General features: G+C 34.4%; 2 protein-coding genes across 8 annotated transcripts in view; one reads left to right on the forward strand and one right to left on the reverse strand.

The window, feature by feature from the left end:
* Positions 1 to 11,095, reverse strand: part of LOC145296962 (uncharacterized) — a 245,182-nt gene extending 234,087 nt beyond the window's left edge. For all 6 annotated transcript variants that reach the window (XM_080143189.1, XM_080143186.1, XM_080143190.1 and 3 more), the window contains exon 1: positions 10,724 to 11,095. The gene's annotated coding sequence lies outside the window, so the exon portion shown is untranslated. The remainder of the gene's footprint in view (positions 1 to 10,723) is intronic.
* Positions 11,096 to 11,306: 211 nt separating this feature from the next.
* The window catches only part of LOC145296963 (ERI1 exoribonuclease 3-like), a 53,275-nt gene continuing 45,016 nt past the window's right edge, over positions 11,307 to 19,565 (forward strand). The window contains exon 1 of one of the 2 annotated variants that reach the window (XM_080143192.1): positions 11,307 to 11,633. In XM_080143192.1, the coding sequence (XP_079999318.1) occupies positions 11,412 to 11,633 (222 nt within the window). In that variant the 5' untranslated portion in view covers positions 11,307 to 11,411. The remainder of the gene's footprint in view (positions 11,634 to 19,565) is intronic. The other variant, XM_080143191.1, reaches the window with a different exon arrangement.

Consider the following 19,565-nt stretch of genomic DNA (forward strand, 5'->3'; position numbering starts at 1 on the left):
TTGTTAAGAATGTTTTATTTATAAATTCTTTTTGGAGACAGTTATGTTAGTGGAGCAATTATTGTGAACACCATTATTTAAAATGGTTTCAAATTGTCACTTTCTGATTCATCTCAAAATTAAATGAAAGGTCATCGAATAAATGACCATGACCAGTAGTACTGTAATGACCAGTGGTTCTGAAGAGAATACAAATGTCACTATAAATAAAAAAATAAAAGTGAAATACATGTTCAACAAGACTGAATCGTGTTTTTTAAATTTTTGAGATGAGAATTGATAATTTGCATTCTTTTAATTATTCCAACTCTTGTTCTCATCTTCAATGCTATTTGCACGACGTTTCAGATGATGTAATCTGACCTTTCACAATGACCCATGGTGGAACTGATTAAGTACAAAGTAAAATTCAGTTTTAAGTGACACTCATCTAGAGATTGAAGGTTCAATTTCCAATGTGAACGATACAAAGAACACAATTGTAAATTAAGATTTCTATCCGGTCATTTCTGATGGAATGAGAACACGTTACCCCTCATATTGTTTGGATTCATCGGACTACTGGTCTCATCTTGAGTGCGATTTTCACACTCAAGATGAGATGAACTAAAGTGGAAAGTGAGACAAACTCGAGAATTCAAAGCCTCCAAAAACCGAACCCCTCAAAGGAAGAAGTATTGGCTATCAAGTCCCTGCACGGTGACAGTGATATAATACTACCAGCAGACAAAGGCAATGCTACAGTGTTAATGGATAGAGCAGAATATTCCAAGAAACTGGCAGATTTAATAGAATCTGGTGGCTACTGTAAAGTGAAAAAGAATCCAACCTTGAAAATGAAAAGAAAGCTGTCACAGATCTTCAGTAAGAATAAAACCTGTAAAAATCACTCAAAATGATAACAGTAATCCGATGAATCCAAATACAAATAACCAATCCTCATCTTCAAAATTCAGAAATATCATGTTACCCCTGTGGATTCATTTGAAATTCCGTTGAGATCCAAACAAAGTCAAAGGCTAAATCAGACAAAGCATTAAGACAATAACAGTCTCGATAAGAATAGTAAAAAAAAAAAAAAAAAAATAATACAAGATTGAACTAAATTGTATTTTTTTTTTTCATCATATTATTGCTGCCAGGAGGGAAAATGTTTTGATAGAAAATTACATGATGTCAAGGACTTTAAAACTGGTGTAAAATAATTGTTTCAAATCTGAACAAGATCAAAAGAATCCAAAACCCCCAATCGACAGCAAGAAAATTCTGGTGAGCAATTTCATAAATGTTGCAGATACAAAAACTTCAATATATCAACTTATCACAAATTTTTACTTAAAAATGTTGCAATGAAATTAAATGCCATATTTTTGTCAGAACATTCACATTTATGAATCCTTAGAAAACAGGGGTTTGTGTGGATTCAAAATATACTGCAAGTATGCAGAGTTCTGATGGTCAGGGTTGAATAAAGGATTTGCCCCAGAAACTAAAATATAATTTCCAAAATAATGGATTTGCTTGAGTGTTGCTGCTGCAGGATACCAGCAGAAGAAATGATGGAAGATGTTTCTTGGGAATGCTGCAAACTCCAGCGACACATCAACGAGGTGACTGCTCATATCGATCAAGAGCATCCTTGCCCGCTAAATGTATCCTAAATAATTGACAACATCGAGCCGCAGTGTAACATGGTGCTAATAAATGCATGGGAAAATATTAGCAGCAGCGAAGGATGGCTGGCTTGCAAAGTGATTGGCTGCAGCAGTAGCCAAAAATAGTGCATATGCAAATCAGTGAGAGATGAAAAAGGAAAAGAAAAGAAGAAAAATGCACTATATGGTGGAAAAAAGAAAATCTACGGAGAAAATGGACGTGTAAAGTTGAGGACAAGAATGGGCTGGCTGTGGCCAACTGTGAGTGGAAGAAGAAGAAACGTGTACACCAAGCAAGAAGGATGATATCAAGAGACGCAAATCATGTTGAGACGGGAAAGTAACGTTAATACATGCTTTTATAAAAAAGGAAAAGATGCTGACACGGATTTTTATTTATTTCTTTCCTCTTCTTTCTATGTAATGCAGTTGTGTTCCTTTTTATTTTTAATAATTATTTTTGTTCTATCCTCATTTCTATCATTATCCACACCCCCATATCGTTTATTCTCAGATCTAATTTTAAATGACGCAACATGGTTTCTGTATCCGTCCTTAAAAAAGCATTCCATCCCCCCCCAGGTATACGTTTTTACTATTATCCACCCTAACTTCACATTTGTATATAATTTCAGAAATTAAACAATTGCCTTCCAATGGACATTCGTTAGGTATTCTACAGTTACATTTTTGCCCCAAATTTAGTTCATCTGATTCAATCCTATTATTATTCACTATTTTGTTTATTATTATTAGAACCTATTATAGTACTGTCTAGATTGGCAGTGGTTGATATTGAAAGTTTAACAGTGTTCTTAAGTTCTTATCAATTATCTTGTAAAATTCTTTAAGGATATTATTTTGAATATGTTCACTAAATGGCAGATTAAACCAGACTTGTTTTTTGCGTCTATTTCTCTTATTCTTAATATTATTATCACCATTATATGCTGCTTCATTATTTTTAATTTCATTCTTATTTTTATACCTATTTTTATTCTTAGCACTTCTTCCTTTCATTGCCATGTTGTATGATATTATACAGTTTGTTCTATTTTTATTCACTTCCTCTTATATATTTGATTTTTCCATGAAAACCTGATCTAATTAGAGCTTCAATAGCTTTTTTTCATACACTTGGGATGATTCAATTTGTAATCTACATAGAATACTGTTTGGTTCAGTTTATATAAATACATATCTATGTGTGTGTGTGTGAAATGCAGAAACTCTCGGGGGGGGGGGCATTTTTTAAATTTTCTTTTTACTCAATTTTTTTTTTTTTTGCTTTAAAAATAAAATTGTGAATAAATAAAAATGAGGTGGGTGTTTTTTAACAACTGAAGAAAAAAAAATTGTGGGGAGAGTCGGTCCTATGATGGGTTTGGTCGTGCCCTTCGTAAATAAATGAGTATATTTTTGTTCTCAGCCATGCATAGAGTTCATTTTTTTTTGTAAATTGTTGCATTTCTCATGTATATTTGTTTCTGATGGGTGAATCATTGCTTGAATTTCATAAAACCAAGTCACAAACAACAAAGTACGTCGAAATCAAAATTAAAAATAAAAATCCACAAATACTTTGTTCAAGTTCTGCGTGTCTTTGCTTACTTCTGTTTTCTGCTGACCGTCCTGCTTCACAACGAATGCCCTGAAAAAGTCCCTTCTGATTAATGCTTACCAGTTAAAAAATATTGTCATTCTGAAAATCAGCCAAATTCGTTTACTTATTTTAAAACTGGTAAACATTAATCAGAAGTGACTTTGATGCTTTGTAAGAAATTATACAGTCATAATACAAGCCCTAACTGCCATTGTATCGATCGATTTGATTGGTTAAATCTTACCAGGCATGTCACATGCCTTTGGCGCCAATTTCTATTTCCTTTTCAGTTTTCTTCAGTTCATTCCAGATCAGTGAAGGAGGAAGGACTCATTTTTATTATGTCTTCTAAGAAGAAGACTTGGGCACTAACATTAGTGCCTTTTTATGCTTCAGATCTCAGCCATGTAAGACATATAGAACATATTTGTAAAAGCCTATGAATTAGGCATATTTATAAGACAGAACGTCGACACTCGCATTACGGACCTTTCTTATCATTATGAACTTTTCATCTTCGATATGCAGCCTGTTTGCGTCGTTACCAATTTTTTAGGGTCATGAGGTCCAATGGAACATGGCTAATTTCATCCTTCCCTGCAACAATGACAACATGCTGATTGCAAAAGGACTCAAACTACCGCTCCATTGGAGCAACCAACCAGGTTCACCACGTTGGACGCAACATGGGCAAACTATTTTGCTATAATATCCTATGTACCAATAAAGTTTGTCTTGAATTTTACAGGTAGGGTTTATTGTTTGGTAATTGTCTCATTTCTTGCCTTCAACAGAGAGCATCGAACATGTTAGTTAAAATTCCCCTCTTGACATAAAATAATTCTGACAACTTATGCACTTATGTTACCGTGTTATTTTTTAAATAGTATTTTCAAGTTAAATTCAAGTTTCACAATATCTTTTTTATTAAATTGTTAGCTGGAAGTACAGAACAGTTACAAAAGACTCTCCTCCCTTTATTAAGAATGGCTTTCAAAATAACTTTCTTTCAGCACAATAAAGTGCATAAGTACTGGGACTTTTTCAGGGCATTCATCGTGAAGCAGAACTGTCAGCAGAAAACGGGGTGCACCTGAACAATCGCCCCCTCCTTACAATTTTTTGCCTATTATTATTATTGATTGGACACTAAACTACCAGATTAAAAAATCAATATTTACAGATTTTGAAAGGGGGCCAGTTTTATTATATAATATTTCGGTACTAGTGTAGAGAGTTATCCGGACGTAAATAATAACTTTATTATTTAAGAAGCCATTCTTAACATGGCGAGGGGAGGGTGTTTTGTACCTATTCTATACTTCAACCTTACAATTGAATAAAAAAAAAAAAATATCATAAGACTTTAATTAAACTTGGAAATACGATTAAAAAAATAGCGCGGATCATTCCCTGCAGTAACACCAATATTTCGTTTTATTTCCACTTGTGATGCAGATGCACTGATGCATTTCTTTTTTTTTGACTAACTTCAGAAGTGTCTAGATGAATTCACGTGCAAAAAAAAAAAAATATACTTTTGCATTAAAGTTAACGACTCGCGCTGGAATAACGTTAAACCTATTATTTAACATGACGAAGGAGGGGAGAGTGTTTTGTAACTATTCTGTACTTTAACCTAACAATTTAATTTTTAAAAAATATCGTAAACTTTATTTTGAAAATACTATTTAAAAAATAGCGCGGGTTGTTAAATGAGAAAGTGCCTTTGAAAAAAAATAAATAAAATAATGACGAGGGGTCGGGGTGAAGAATGAAGAAGTCAACGTAAAAAGGAGGCTGTAAATCGGTTCTAAAAGTGGGGGATTGAGTTACTAGAACTAGATATGTGAAACTGACCCCCCCCCTCTTCGAAACCATTAAATATTTTTTTTTTTCAATTTTTTAAAAAATCTGTCCAATCGATAATAATCCGCAGAAATTGTCAAAAACAAAAAAAAAAAAAATGTAAAGAGGAGTGCCGATTGTTAAGGTGCACCGAAAACGGAAGTAAACACAAAAATGCAGAACTTGAAGAAAGCCCCCCCCCTTAAAAAAATAAATAAAAATATCAAATCAATGTAAAGAAATCAATGGCTTTTCATTTTGGCTACAGAGTTAATTATATAAGAATAGCAGCCGTAGTGGGGGTGGGGGTAGTCTATATTGTATTTATTTACTTCCCCACTAAGCAAATTAGGCACAAGGCCGTTTTTTACTGAGAGAGAGGGGGAAGGGAAAAGGGGACCAGCTCCCGAGAGGTGGGAAATGGGAGCTGCAGCTGCAGTCTGCACTGATTTGCCCACTATGTAGGGTTGCCCCTACATGGACCAGAAGATTGTCGCAAGGGTAATGAATGGCATCTGCCGGAATAGATACTACACTTTGATCTTGGCCAAAAGGCCACAAAGCCCCCCCCCTCGCTGGGAGGGGGCGTGTTAGAGGGGGGATATAAACGTTATTGATCCTATTTATTTTTCCTCCCCACGAGGACAGAATTCCCATTTACAATGCTTCCCCACGGGACAGTTAGACACCAGGGTCGTTTTTCGACGTGGAGAAAAGGAACAAAAATTTTTAAATGGTCTCAGTCATGAAGGATTTCTCTCCTCCACTAACTGAGAACAAAAAAAATTGAAGTGTAGTATCAGAACAGATGGTATTTATTTGCTCCCCCACTGAGCAAATTAGGCACAAGGCCGTTTTTAATGTGAGGTAAAACCAGCTCCCCTAAAAGTAGGCAAAAAGGGGGCACTCTGGTTACCAAAAATAATAATTGTCCCAGTATAGAGGGTTTCCCCTCCATTGACTGGTACAAATTATCTTAAGTGCAGCATCTGCCGGAACAGATACTACACTTTGATCTTGGTCTGAAGGCCAAGTTAAAATCCAATAGTTTAAGAAAAGAGACAGTTTCACGAAGACGACGACTAAGAAAATAAATTCAATATTTTTTCTCCCGTTTCTACCAAAGTATGTTTATTTAACTAACCCTTCCACAATAGAAAGTTAGACACAAGATTAGTTTAGAGGGGGCAATCGTTAATTCTCACGCGGCAAGGTGCCCACAAATTAAATGTTATTAAGTGCAACCTGAGATTAGGGTTAATATATATATATAAGCAAAATAATGGCTTCATTAAGCCAAACAGTAAACACCAACCCTAAGTCCGGAGAAGCAATATAAAAATAAATAGGAAAAAAACTGAATTGTACGAATTTGTTGTTCATGTTGACGAAAAAGAAAAAAAAAAGAAATAAAAAATTTACAAAAGTGAAGGTCATTATGTGATTTGATCTTGTGATCCATTTCAAACAAACAACATTAATAACTTGAAACGAAAAAAAAAAGAAAGGAAATTTAGATACAAGATATTCTTTGAACCAATTAAACTTATAATTAGAAAAAAAAAATTGAACAGCTATCTAAAATGTAGGCAGCTACCAGATAAATAACACTTAAAACAGTTTTTGTATAAATACACCCTCTGCTCAATCACCTAAGCAAGCTAACCATTTTTTTTCTATCCAAAATAAATTCTGTGCGTATTTTTTTTGGGGGGGGGGGGGTTCTTTTTTTTTTATTTTTTTAATTAGTGAATTACATGTGGTTTTACTATCTTGCCACTTAGGGTGAATGTAGCAGAAGAACGCTTTTAAAGAAAACGAAAGCATGGACCAATTGGACCATGCTTAGCATGGTAAATCCTAATATTAACCCAAAGTAAAAAAAAAGGGGGGGGGTTAAAATGTCATTTAAACGCTTCAAAACTGGATTTTTTTTTTAATGTGAAAGAATCGAACATATCGATTGACAAATCAATAAATTAACGTTTTGTCCCCCCCCATCCGTTGAATTTTCGACAACTTTCAAACCAGTCAATCATGACTGATACGAAAAGGATAAAAAAAATTGAATCAGAGTTAAATTGGTTCGTTTTAAAACGTTAAAAGCTCGAATAAGTCAGGTTTTGTATAGTTGTATTTTTTTTTATTTTAGGTAAGTGCTTGTGCACAGACTATGTATTTTTTTAATATGTCCTTAAACAAAAACAATATTATTTATTTATATTTTTATTTACTTGGGAATCAACACTTATCAAGGCCCGAAGGCCACTCGAGGATAAGTGTTAATAAATGTATGGTGATGATAGTTTAGTAATCGTTAAAACTGGGTAGAATTTAATTATTTATGAAAACTCAAGAACTTGTTTACATTGGATTTGAAGACGACCACGTTGTATTTAATCGAGAAGCAGGCCAACGGAACAGTGTTCCAGAGGTGGACGATTCTGAGAAAGAAGCTTGGTTCATGTAATCTGTGTTTAAGGCACAGATAAAGAGTGGAGGAAATCGTTGATAGTGGTTGTAACTAGTTGAGTATTTTTTGTGTGAAAGTTGGTCAAAGGGGACCATAGATTGGAGTTCAGTCGAACACTTGTCATGAAAATAATTGTCTGAAATAATGTCATTATATAGAATGACATTCTTTACATGAAGAGGGGGGTGCTTTGTAACTATTCTGTACTTTCACCTAACAAACAAAAAAACATCATGAAACTTAAATTTAACTTGAAAATACATTTTTTTTTTTTTAAAGGGTGCTCCGCGCTATTTTTTAAATTGTATTTCCAAGTTTAATTAAAGTTTTGTTTTTTTTTTATTATAGAATAGGTACAAAACACCCTCCCTCCCCATGTTAAGAATGGCTTTTTAAATAATAACGTTATTATTTCAGCAATGATCAATAAGTGCACTACTGCACTACTAGTGCAGGCACTGCACTAGTACCAAAAAAAAAAAAAAAAATAGCGCGGTACAATAAGTGCACATAAGTACCAATAATCTTTCGGGAAAATTGTACATTTTGCTGTTAAACTCATCATAGTCGGAAGATGACCGAAAACACGGGAAATTGAATTATCTACCTTGTTTGTCGGAGTTCGAGACGTTAATGTCGGATCGATTTTTACTAAATAGCTATACATTTTTGAAAATGCATTTTTTACTGATCCAATTTCGTAATTTTTTTTATATTATCATTTTCGAGATAATTAAGTAATATTATTTCGGTGAAAGTGCACTGAGGGACCACCCGAACACGGTCAATGTGCACGCACTCACTGATTGTTCAACCTGCAAAGGGTGTTTATTCCGAAAGCCGTTCTTAACATGAGGTTGAGGGTGTTTATTCCCAAATGGTATTTGACGGACGTACACGAGTGATATCGAGGTTACCGAGAGCGAGACCCCCCCCCCCTAGCGAAATACGCATCGGATCCGATGTTGCACGTTCCAGGGAGCGTTCATTAATCTGAAAAGAAAGGAAAGAATTTCGTGTGTGGCCTTTATTATTATTATTTTTTTATTATTATTATTTTGGCTTAAACTTCGCGCTTTTCGGGTTATTTTTTATTTTTATTTATTTATGTATTTATTTTTGGCCGGAGATTATAATTAACAGGAAAATTGGTGCAAGTCCAGATTAGTAATTTGCTGGATATTTTTGTGGGTCCGATATCCGTTTTAATTACATTGTTAGGTGAAAGTATAGAATAGGTATACAACACCCTCCCGTCCCCATGTTAAGAATGGCTTTCTAAATAACATTTCAGCACGGATCAATAAGTGCACTGGACTGCATGATGAGTACCTTTTATTTTCTTGAATAAAAAAATAAAATAAAATAAACTACTCGGCGAGAACACCAATACCATTGTTGTTTTAATAATTATTTTTATTCAATAATAAAAAACAAAACTATAATCTCAGACCAAAAAAAAACTTTTAACAAAATAATCCGAAAAGCGCAAAGTTCAAGCCAAAATAATAATAAAAAAACAAGGCCACACACGCCAAATTTTTGGGTTAATGAACGTTCCCTGAAACGCGCTGCGTACAACAGAGCCAATGCGTTTTTCGCTTGGGGGGGGGGGCCTGCTCACTCAGTGTACAATTTTTTTTTCCAACTTCATTTAATGTACCTATTTACTATGCCTCCCCACGGGACAGAGTTAGACACCAGGGTCGTTTTTTAACGTGGAGAAAAGGTACAAAAATAAAAATTGCCTCAGTCGTGAAGGATCTCTCCTCCACCGAAAGAGAACAAGAAAACGAAGTGCAGCATCTGAAGAACAGATACTACACTTTGATCTTGACACAAAAAGGCCAAGAATGACATTAATAATGGAAAACATGACAATATCGTAATTTTTCTTAAAACATTTGAGTAATCGTAAAAAAAAAAAAAAAAAAAAAATTTTGATAAATTTTTACGATGTGCACCTGCACCCCCCCCCAGTGTATTATAAACACCCCAACCTCCCCATATAAAGAACGGCGTTCGGACTAAACACCCCACCAACCTCGAAAACTGTTCTTAATACGGGGAGGTAGGAGGGAGGATTATTCCGAATGCCGTTCTTAACATGGGGTGGTTGGGGGGGGTTATACTACGCTGAGGCAGGTCATAAAATAATACCGAATTTTTCGACTATTTTAGCTTTTAGTAAAATAGAGTTACCCTCCTTGGAACAATAAGTCAAGATTCAGAACTGTCCCCAAATCTTTACCCATCTTGTCAATTTTCTGTCAGATTTTTTTTTTTTTAATTCTTATTTAATTTAAGATGTGTGTGAGTGTGTGTGTGTGTGTGTGTGTGTGTGTGTGTGTGTGTGTGTGTGTGTGTGTGCTTCTACAAAATTTAAACCGAGCTAAAACTGACTTTTTGTCGAAGTAAACTTTATTTAAAGGTTTGAAACAGTTCGGTTCAAATTTTGTAGAAGTATCTTTTTTTTTTTTTCTTTCACCTATTCATTTTTTTTATTCGTAAAATTGTTATTTGTATGTAAAAAACAAAAAAAAAGTTCAATCTTTATTTTTTCCGTGAAAAATTGCCGTTAATTTAAAATTTTAAATATTTTTGTTGCAAGAAAATACAACAAAAACAACATGGCCGCCAGCGATTAAAATGTTGGTTTGAAATGTGATTTTCTAGACTTTGAAAAAGTAAATTAAAATTTCATTCTATGATTAAAAATCTATTTAAGGGCGATATATATTATCCAGAATTTGATGATGGATTAAAAAAAAAAAATTTTTTAAAGGGTTAATTGGGGGATAAATCCCAACGTTTCGTTTGAAAATAGATGATGACAAGCAAGATGGATGTTTTCCGAAAACACCTGTTTCTAGTCAAGTTTAATATCTCGACGAGAGAAATGTGTTAAAATCGGGAGGAAAAAAAAAGCGGGGGTTTTAATATTTATTTTAAAAAAGAAAACACCTAAAATAAAGGCACCAGAATAAACTATGAATACAAAAATTATAAAGAAGAAACCTATTTTTGTAGCCATTTCGCAATCGCCTAGTACACACACATTAAAATACGTTTGCCAACGGACATTTCAAAACAATTGACAAATAGAACAGAAATAATGAAATATGGTTCTGGATTTGTTCTTACCCTCAAGATGGCAATCCGTTTTCCTTGTTTAAAGCAACCATGGCATTTATAGCAATGTTATCGATACCTAAATTCCAACATTCGTCCCCCCTTTTTTTTTTTTTTTAAATTCCCTTACACACTTGAGCGTTGGTCGTTTACATAAGAAACATGAAGCGACGCCATCATCAACTGAAATGTTCGGATAATTTCGACAATTTCCGGCTTTCGTTCGTTTCGTTGAATTTTTCAAATAAAAAGATTATATGTATATATTTATTATTTTGAACAGCTTTGCATGAAAATAAAAATTAATCACAATGGTGAGTGACATGTCAATTTAAAAAAAAAAAAAAACAGTGTCACATTTTTTTAGTCTATTTTCGTATGTGTGAGTGCGCGCGCACGCGCGTGTAATGGACTGGGGGTATTTTCACGTCAGGATATTAATAAAGTCCTTATTTTACCTAAAACTTAAAAAAAATAAATAAATAAATAAAAAGCATTGTTTAAAATATTTATAAAATTTTGTAAAGTGTTTAACATTTAAACATGCTTCGAAAGTTGCTTATTTCGTCTTATTTTTCTAATTATATAGTTTGACGGAACGAAGCGATTTTACATTCCAGATTTTATAAATGTCCAATGACTTCACGTTGGTGTTTAGTTTCACCTTCGATTCACGTTTCACATTAGCGAAGAATTTTTAATGTTGTCCTTTATTCAAAGACTCCCTCTTGCCGTTTTCTCATCCCAATCTTATTTAAATTCACATCTACTGTTTTTTCAGGCACAGTTCAATACATGCCATGCTAAAGAACACGCCGTTTCTCCCAAATTTCGGAAACTGAAAATAATGCCAGAGTTCGATTATTTTCTCGTGTTAGATTTTGAAGCAACTTGTGAGAATGGTAAAAAAATTGTGCCACAGGTAAATTATTTTATTTTTTGAAATTAAAATTTGGCCATTAAATTAGAAATGGAAGCCAAAGTGCTAGATATTTAGGTATTATTATACAAACACCGTGACAGCGTTAGGGTTAGGGTTAGGTTTAGGGTTAGGGTTGGGGTTAGGGGTAGGGGTAATTCGCTGTCACGGTGTTTGTATAGTTTTACCGATATTTATAACCAACATTGACAAAATGTACGTTTTTAAAGTCTGCAAAAATCGCGCAAAAACAAAGTTGTTTACGTTATCAGCAGTTTTTTTTTTTTTTACAAAGGAATAATCACCACTTATCAAGGCCCAGAGGCCACTCGAGGATAAGGGTCACAGTCGGGATGTGAGAGTGCGTGAAGATTTCCGTGACAAACACAGGAAAGAAAAAAGTTCTTATTTAAAATTCAACCTAATATTTAAAAAATAAAAGAATTAAAAAAAAACGTATTTATGATGTAACGTACCCCATTGAGCGAAGATGTTATATGCAAAAATCATGTAGATTGATAAAGTAGTTTTATTTTTATAACGAAAATCACTTTTATACGAGTTAAAGCGATTAATGTGAAATCGCTAGCAAATACTGATCTCGCAAGTTTGAATTATTGTGAAGTTATCTTCCCGTGTTTTATTTATTTATTTATTTATTATTATTATTTATTTTGGGGGGGGGGGGCAAGACTGGAGTTTGGGTGGAAAAATAATCTCGAACTCTTTATCACATAAAAGGAACGAAATTACTGTAGTCACCGTTTACGTTACCATGAAAACAATGTAAACAATTTTTGAATAATTTTAAAGAATGGATACCTTTTTTATAATGATAAAAAATATTAATAAAAATATTAAATTATCGGAACATTTAAAACGTTTAACTATGAATAGAACTTTTCATAATTGTAACCTATGAAAACCTTTTTTATTTCAGTTAAAAGCAATATAAATATAACTTTTTTTCTAATTTTCATCTATGAAGATGTTTAAGTTTAAACAATATAAGTAGAACTTTTTAGAATTTTAAGCAATGTGATTTTTTTTTAATTCAAACTTGAATTCTGTGATTACTAGGTACGGACAAAATGGGCGGACAAAAATAGGGACCTAGTTTTGAAAGCCGATTTATCATAATATTTTTGTAGGTTTCCGACGACTTTTTGATTGTATTTGAAAGATTAAGGACTAAACTTTATTTCCAAAAGGAAATAAATATTTGTACCCGTGAAAAAAAAAGTTATGAAAAATGTTTTGGGTTTGTATCACTGAGATTCGAAAAAGTTGTCAAAAAAACAAATATATAACAAATAAATGTTATCAAAGGCAAGATAAGTTACTTTTCTACCAAACTGGATATATTTTTCGTGTTTTTAATCAATGTAACATGTTTATTCAGCTCGAAAAACATGCAGTGTTTACCGATGTATTGGAAAATTCAAAATGGCGCCCGACACACTCTTTAACATGGTAAATTTGGGAAAAGGTGTTATAAATAATAAACTAAATAAAATACTATTAAAAAACACCGAATATATGTCAACTTATGTCACAGTAACATATAATGAGCGAATTTCTAACAGTATTTTGTCTAGTTTATTATTTATAACAACTTTTCCTGAACTTACCGTGTTAAAGAGAGTGTCGGGCGCCATTTTGAATTTTCCAATACATCGGTAAACACTGCTGCATGTTTTTTGAGCTGAATAAACATGTTACATTGAATAAAAACAAAAAAATATATCCAGTTTGGTAGAAAAGTAACTTATCTTGCCTTTGATAATATTTATTTGTTATATATTTGTTTTTTGACAACTTTTTCAAATCTATGTGTACAGTAATACAAACCCCAAACGAAAATTTTGTAAATACGGAATACACGAAAGCCCAAAATTTCAGCCAGTCGAAAGACTGAAAATGACGTCATGTAAAAGGGAGGAAGGGGTGTGATAGGTTTTTTTTGGGGGGGGGGCAAACGTGCATCCGTACTTTCCTATTCTGAACGTTAGTATAAATTTTTCCATTTTTTAATTCAATTATTTTTCTATGTTCCTGTTTTTAAATTTTTTTTTTTTTAATTACGCCAAAAGTTTCACATTCTTGCGAGCAAGGAAAATATTAAAATCTTGCATATAAAAATTGTACAAAACCTGTAATTTAAAAAAAAAAAAAAAAAAAAGTAGAAATATATTTTGCAATTATAATTTTTTTGTGTGAAAATATTAAATAAACAATGCTTAATTCAATGGTAATATCGGTAGTACGAGAAATTCATTTTTCTTAGAGTTATCTCGAATTCATTAATACGGACTTTAGGGGCTTTTTTGGTAATGTTCCTGTAAAAATTATTTTATTTTTATTGTTATAAATTACGATGCTTTATTTATATAAAAAAAGCAAAAAATAAATTCTTCAGTTTTTTATTTATTACTGAAAACCATAACTTTAGTAAAGGTATTTTTTGTTTAAACAAAATAATACATTTTCACTAAGATTTAAATAAAAAATAATTAGTTCATTATATTCTGCGATCATTATTTGATAAATACTGAAAATTTCATTAAAATTGGTTAATTTCCTGATTTTGGGTGAATTTTTAAGTAAAGGGGGAGGAGGTCAAAATGTTTATACATTTTCGGCATTCATTTTGCCCGTGCCTATTATTAAATCACATAGGTAGTTTAAACCCGCTTATTCTATTGCAATTTATTAATTTTCACGTGTATTCTCTTTCAATTATTTAAAAAATTTTGTTCGATAAAGAATTTCATTGTGATGCATTTTGTAAATTTTTATCTTGTTTCCACCTTAACATTTTTCTTTAAAATTTATGTTTTCAGGTATGCTGAAAACGAATATTGCATTTAAATTTTCTGCAAATAAGTAGCTTTCCGGATATTAAGCAGTCATTTCTTATGTTATTGCTGGTGGCCATCTTGGTATGTGTGTTTGCGCATAGTTTTTCGGGGTCACGTTTGTGCGCTCGCGCATACCAAGATGGCCACCAGCGATAACATAAGAAATGACATTACTTAATACCCGGAAAACTACTTATTTGCAGCATGTTCTATTAAAATAAGGGATGCTGCTGGTTGATGCAAAATGATTCCATAGATATAGGAATGCAACACTGTTGTGGTGATTCAAAGGTTAGAGCTTGGACGATAGTGTGGGACCTCTCGCCGTGATGCAGGGGTCTTTATCCACGAGGCTATCTCCCCACGTCCTCTACCCGGCTGGAAAAAACGTGTCGGTGGTCAGCTAAGAACGTGGCTCGGGACTATCAAAACCGACGCTGAACTTATTTCGGGCCCGCTCATCTATGGCCTGTCTCGTTGGAGACGTGACTGGCTGTTGCTCACTCGGGATCTTGCCTCCGATCGCCAGGCTTGGGCCGCAGCGATACGAGATGTGCATCTTCATGAAGCCGACTCAACTCCTCCAGGGTGAATGTCGTTTCAAGTACAAGTAAGTGTGGGACCTATTAAGTTCGAGACTCTTTTTTGAACCCTGGCTAAGAGGGAAAGACTAGAGGTAGACGCACCAGTTCAGCTGTGGCAACAATACTCTATGGCGAATTGTGGCTTTCTAAAGATATAGGATACCTTCTGGTGTGAGTAATTTTCTAGCATGGTAGAGGGAGCCCACCTTCTTTGTAGCAGCCTTGGCAATGTCTGTATAGATGTAGAGGGAATGGCAGTATCCAAATAAAGAATTGCAGTTTATCCGTGCAAAAATACATCAATTTTCATTGGCAACTTTGCTAGGATAACCAAAACTAAAGAGTGAATGAGAATTCCGAGTGAAGAAAAAAAAGTTTAGTCTGCAAGAAATTGACGAAACATGTTAATCTGTCTTTATTTATTTGCCTCCCCTTGAGGGCAGAGTAAAACACAAGGTCAGTTTGAATGTAGGAAAAATCTAGCCCACCCAGAATGAGCACTGTAGACGGGAACAAATATTAAAATTGCCTTAAAAGGATTTTTGCCATTATTGACGTTTTGTTCCTAACCAAAAGTTCAGTATACTAGTATATCGTCTGCAGCTGATTACTCGTATTCAATTAGCTCCTACTGCAGGGTCAGACGAAACTGGCCCTCACTACACCACCGGCCAGATACAACTAGCCCTCACTACACAACCAGATGTAACTGGCCTTCATTACACCAACAGCCAGACACAACTAGCCCTCAGTACAAAGGAGGAAATAAGTAAGAGTGATATCTAACATACACTTTTCAGGCTGCTATGTGAATAGGTATGTCACACACACAAACATTCAGCAACAATGCAATGGTTATTTGCTCTTGTCATAGTTTCCAATTTACCCAGCAGGTGGCGTCTCTACTTCTTGTTTCACATTCTTCTTCCCACTTCCATTCTCTATCTATCTGTTTCTTTCACTCAAACCGCCGGTGTAGTCAAACGTACATTCCTTTCACCTCAGTAGGCGATACGTTTTTTTAAGATAAAACGAAGGTACATCTTTTCTCAAGATAAGACCACACTTGTCTACATTATTAAACTTGTATGAACACTCGGTACACACGCATTCATAATGAACTATTCACTAACTACCAGTTCACACACATTTACATACAATGAACTGAATCCTGATTTCCACTTGGTATCATCGAAGAACTTATATGAACTTACACACGTTCGTATGTCGACGTACCGAGAACACATTGTATGAATATTAATTTACTTATTAAATAAATGTTTATTTTATATGATACTAGCAGGGGTACTTGGCATTGCCCGGGTGTTTGGAGGTGTGGGGGAGGGGGTTAAATCAAAACAGAATGGAAAATCTCCTCACTAACGTGATGTACTTACAATAACCCTTATCCCTGAGTGGCTTCCGGGCCTTGATAAGTGGTGATCACTGTGTAAAAAAAAAAAAAATAAAAAAAAAATAAGTGAACATAATAACGCTGTTTAAATATTATAAAGAAAAAAAAAAAAAAAATGAAAACCCCAAAATAAAGAATAAGCAAACGATGTTAAAACTTCTTTAAAAAAATCGGAAAAACAAAAAAAAAAATGGCGAACGTGATGGAAAAATTAAAGATAAAAAAAAAATAAGCGAGAAAATGTCATAAATAACCCTGTTTCAATATTAAAACTTTAAAAATCGAAAAAAAAAAAAAAAAAAAAATATCTGACATACAACACAAATGAACACGCTAAACAAACACGACAGCATCAAAGTCCATTTTTTTATGTACACACATCAACAGAATAATTTGCACTTCACTTCAACAAAGAAAACCGCCAGAGGAAGCCGCACATCAAAAGAACAATCGAAACATAAACATCACAACTCCAGCAGCATATAAACACAAATAATTATTTCACAAAACACTGCAACAGTACAACACCTACTAGAACACATTCACAACTTTCTTAGCTTTAAATCGATATAACACATGTACATAAACACCAGACGACTTCCTACAACACATTAAAGCTCAAAAAACAAACACAAATAAAAACGAAAATGTTGACCAGCGATTAAAGCCACATTTGTCTACAACTACGTCCACATCATGAGTATAAAAATGACAGCGTTTTCGACAAACTGGCAGATCGGCCCCTGTGTGTCAGCCATGAATCTGGCTCCGTCAGCAGCCAACAGCATCAGAAGAAGACTGTTTATGCGTTAAAAACGGGCAAAAGTTAGAGCGCGTTGACTTAGAATGAGTGCTCTATGCTAAAATTGGTAGTTGAATATGGTTAGAATTTGTGCTCATTTTTTAATTAAATGTTAATCCCTATTAACTCCTACCTGTGCATCAAACGGATGTCGTAATACTTAGTTCGCTGCACCTTAGCATGACAAAGGTCCATACAAAATTTCAGCCAGATTAACCTAGTAGTTTCTGAGAAGGAAAAAAAATGGAGCAGGCAGACAGACAGACAGATTACTAGAAATAGAAAATAGCTACTGAAATTATTGCGCCGCCGCCGCACTGCCACCATCTCACTCGTGATACTGGACAGCAAGCCTTGAAGACTACCTCTCTTCCGCCACCGGCACTGCCACATCACCAGCTTGACAGCCAACAGCTGCTAACCCCTCGCCAGCAACACCAACTATTGAGGATCGCCGCTAAGCCACGTTCCTGCCATCGCCCCCCCCCACCTTAGCTTGACAATAACTTAGGTCATCGCCAAGTTCATATCAACACCTAACCAGCAGTCTTCCTGATGCCCCACCGCCATTACCGCCATCAAATTATCTTGAAACATCGTTTAAACTCAACCTTTTTGTTTGTCACTTTCTTGCTTTCCATACGCTCAGTTTTGTAATATAACATAATATTGTAGACAAACAGGCAGAATTTGATGGAAGACATTATCATTATTATTTTAATTTTTTTTGCAAATTAGTCCACTGGGCAAATTATTTCTTGTAATAATCAATAGAGGATAAGTTTTATAATAATGCATACGTAATCTGCATAAATTAAAATATCATGTTTAAGCGTATTGTACGACCAGGCAATGCCGGGTTGCAAGCTAGTCTATTATATAAATGGCAGTTGTTTGTATGTATGTTTGTATGTCCAGCTAAAAAGTCTGTATCTGCTAAACACCCATCGAGTTTGCATTTTCTTGATCAGCATTAAAATTCAGAAAAAAATACTTCTTTGAGAATCAACTGATCGTTTTCTTTTTTGTTATGGAGAGACTAGCATTTCTGTTACAGTTTCAATGTAATTATATAGTCAGTTTTAACAAAAACTATATAATTATATTTTAATGTACCACCATTTTTAGCATGCGGGCCATTTTTCAATGTGTGGACCTTTTTTTTTTTTTTTTTTCTCCATGTAAACAATTTTTAAACATGTAGACTTCATTTTAATGAAGTGAAATTTGATTACGGATTAAAGATGTCGTAGAGATGAAGATGCTACATTGAACGGTCTGACCAGACTCTATCATGTCAAAAATGCTGATTTTGCATAAAATGAGAGGAACTCATGTATGCTGGGATCAACATGTGCTGTACAAAGATGACAACATCGTCTCAAAAATAGAATTTAAGATTGAGGCGTCGGGTTGAAAGAGTATAGGCAAAAAAAACAAAGATCTCAAGATATAATTCATTGATGGGAAGCCTTTCACTGTACATTGGAGGGAAAGATCCAGTGTAGGTCTTGTTTCATGGGATAGATGGGGAAGAAAATGAATTGAATTTTGAATGATTGAAATATGGTAACATAGGTAATATAACCAATTTTTTTTTTTTTTTTTTTTTTTTTTACACAGTGATCACCACTTATCAAGGCCCGGAAGCCACTCAGGGATAAGGGTTATTGCAAGTACATCACGTTAGTGAGGAGATTTTATGAAGTGTTTAATTAGGGGGGCGGTTCATTAGGAATTTGTTAACATTAGACTTGAAGACATCCAAGTTGTAGTCCAGAGGGAAGCAGGCAGACGGAACAGAGTTCCACAGGCGTGCAGTTCTAAGAAAGAAGCTTTGCTCATGAAATCCGCGTTTTGATTTAGGCACAGATATAGAGTGGGGGAAATTTTTCACAGTGGATTCAGCTAGACGGGTGTTTTTCGTGAAAGTTTGGCGAGGGGGGACCAGGGATTGGAGTTCAGACGAGCACCTGCCATGGAAATACACATGGATAAAACAAGGATAGGCTCGCAACGTCTCTTCTGTGGGAGAGGGGTTGCAGGGTAGAGAAAAGGGCATCCCCCACTAAACCACGAAGTCTATTTTGTACTCTGTCAAGGCATGATAGGCTGTTTTTGGCAGCTCCTGCCCAGATATGGCAACAGTATTCCATCCTTGGCCGTACTTGGCTTTTATATAGATAGACCATTGCATCAGTAGTGAGGTATTGAATTTTGAATGATTGAAATATGGTAACATAGGTAATATAACCAATGTTTCTACATTGTGGA

The sequence above is a fragment of the Euprymna scolopes genome, chromosome 17, assembly GCF_053919585.1.
Source record: "Euprymna scolopes isolate OS-2025 chromosome 17, ASM5391958v1, whole genome shotgun sequence".
Taxonomy (NCBI): domain Eukaryota; kingdom Metazoa; phylum Mollusca; class Cephalopoda; order Sepiida; family Sepiolidae; genus Euprymna; species Euprymna scolopes.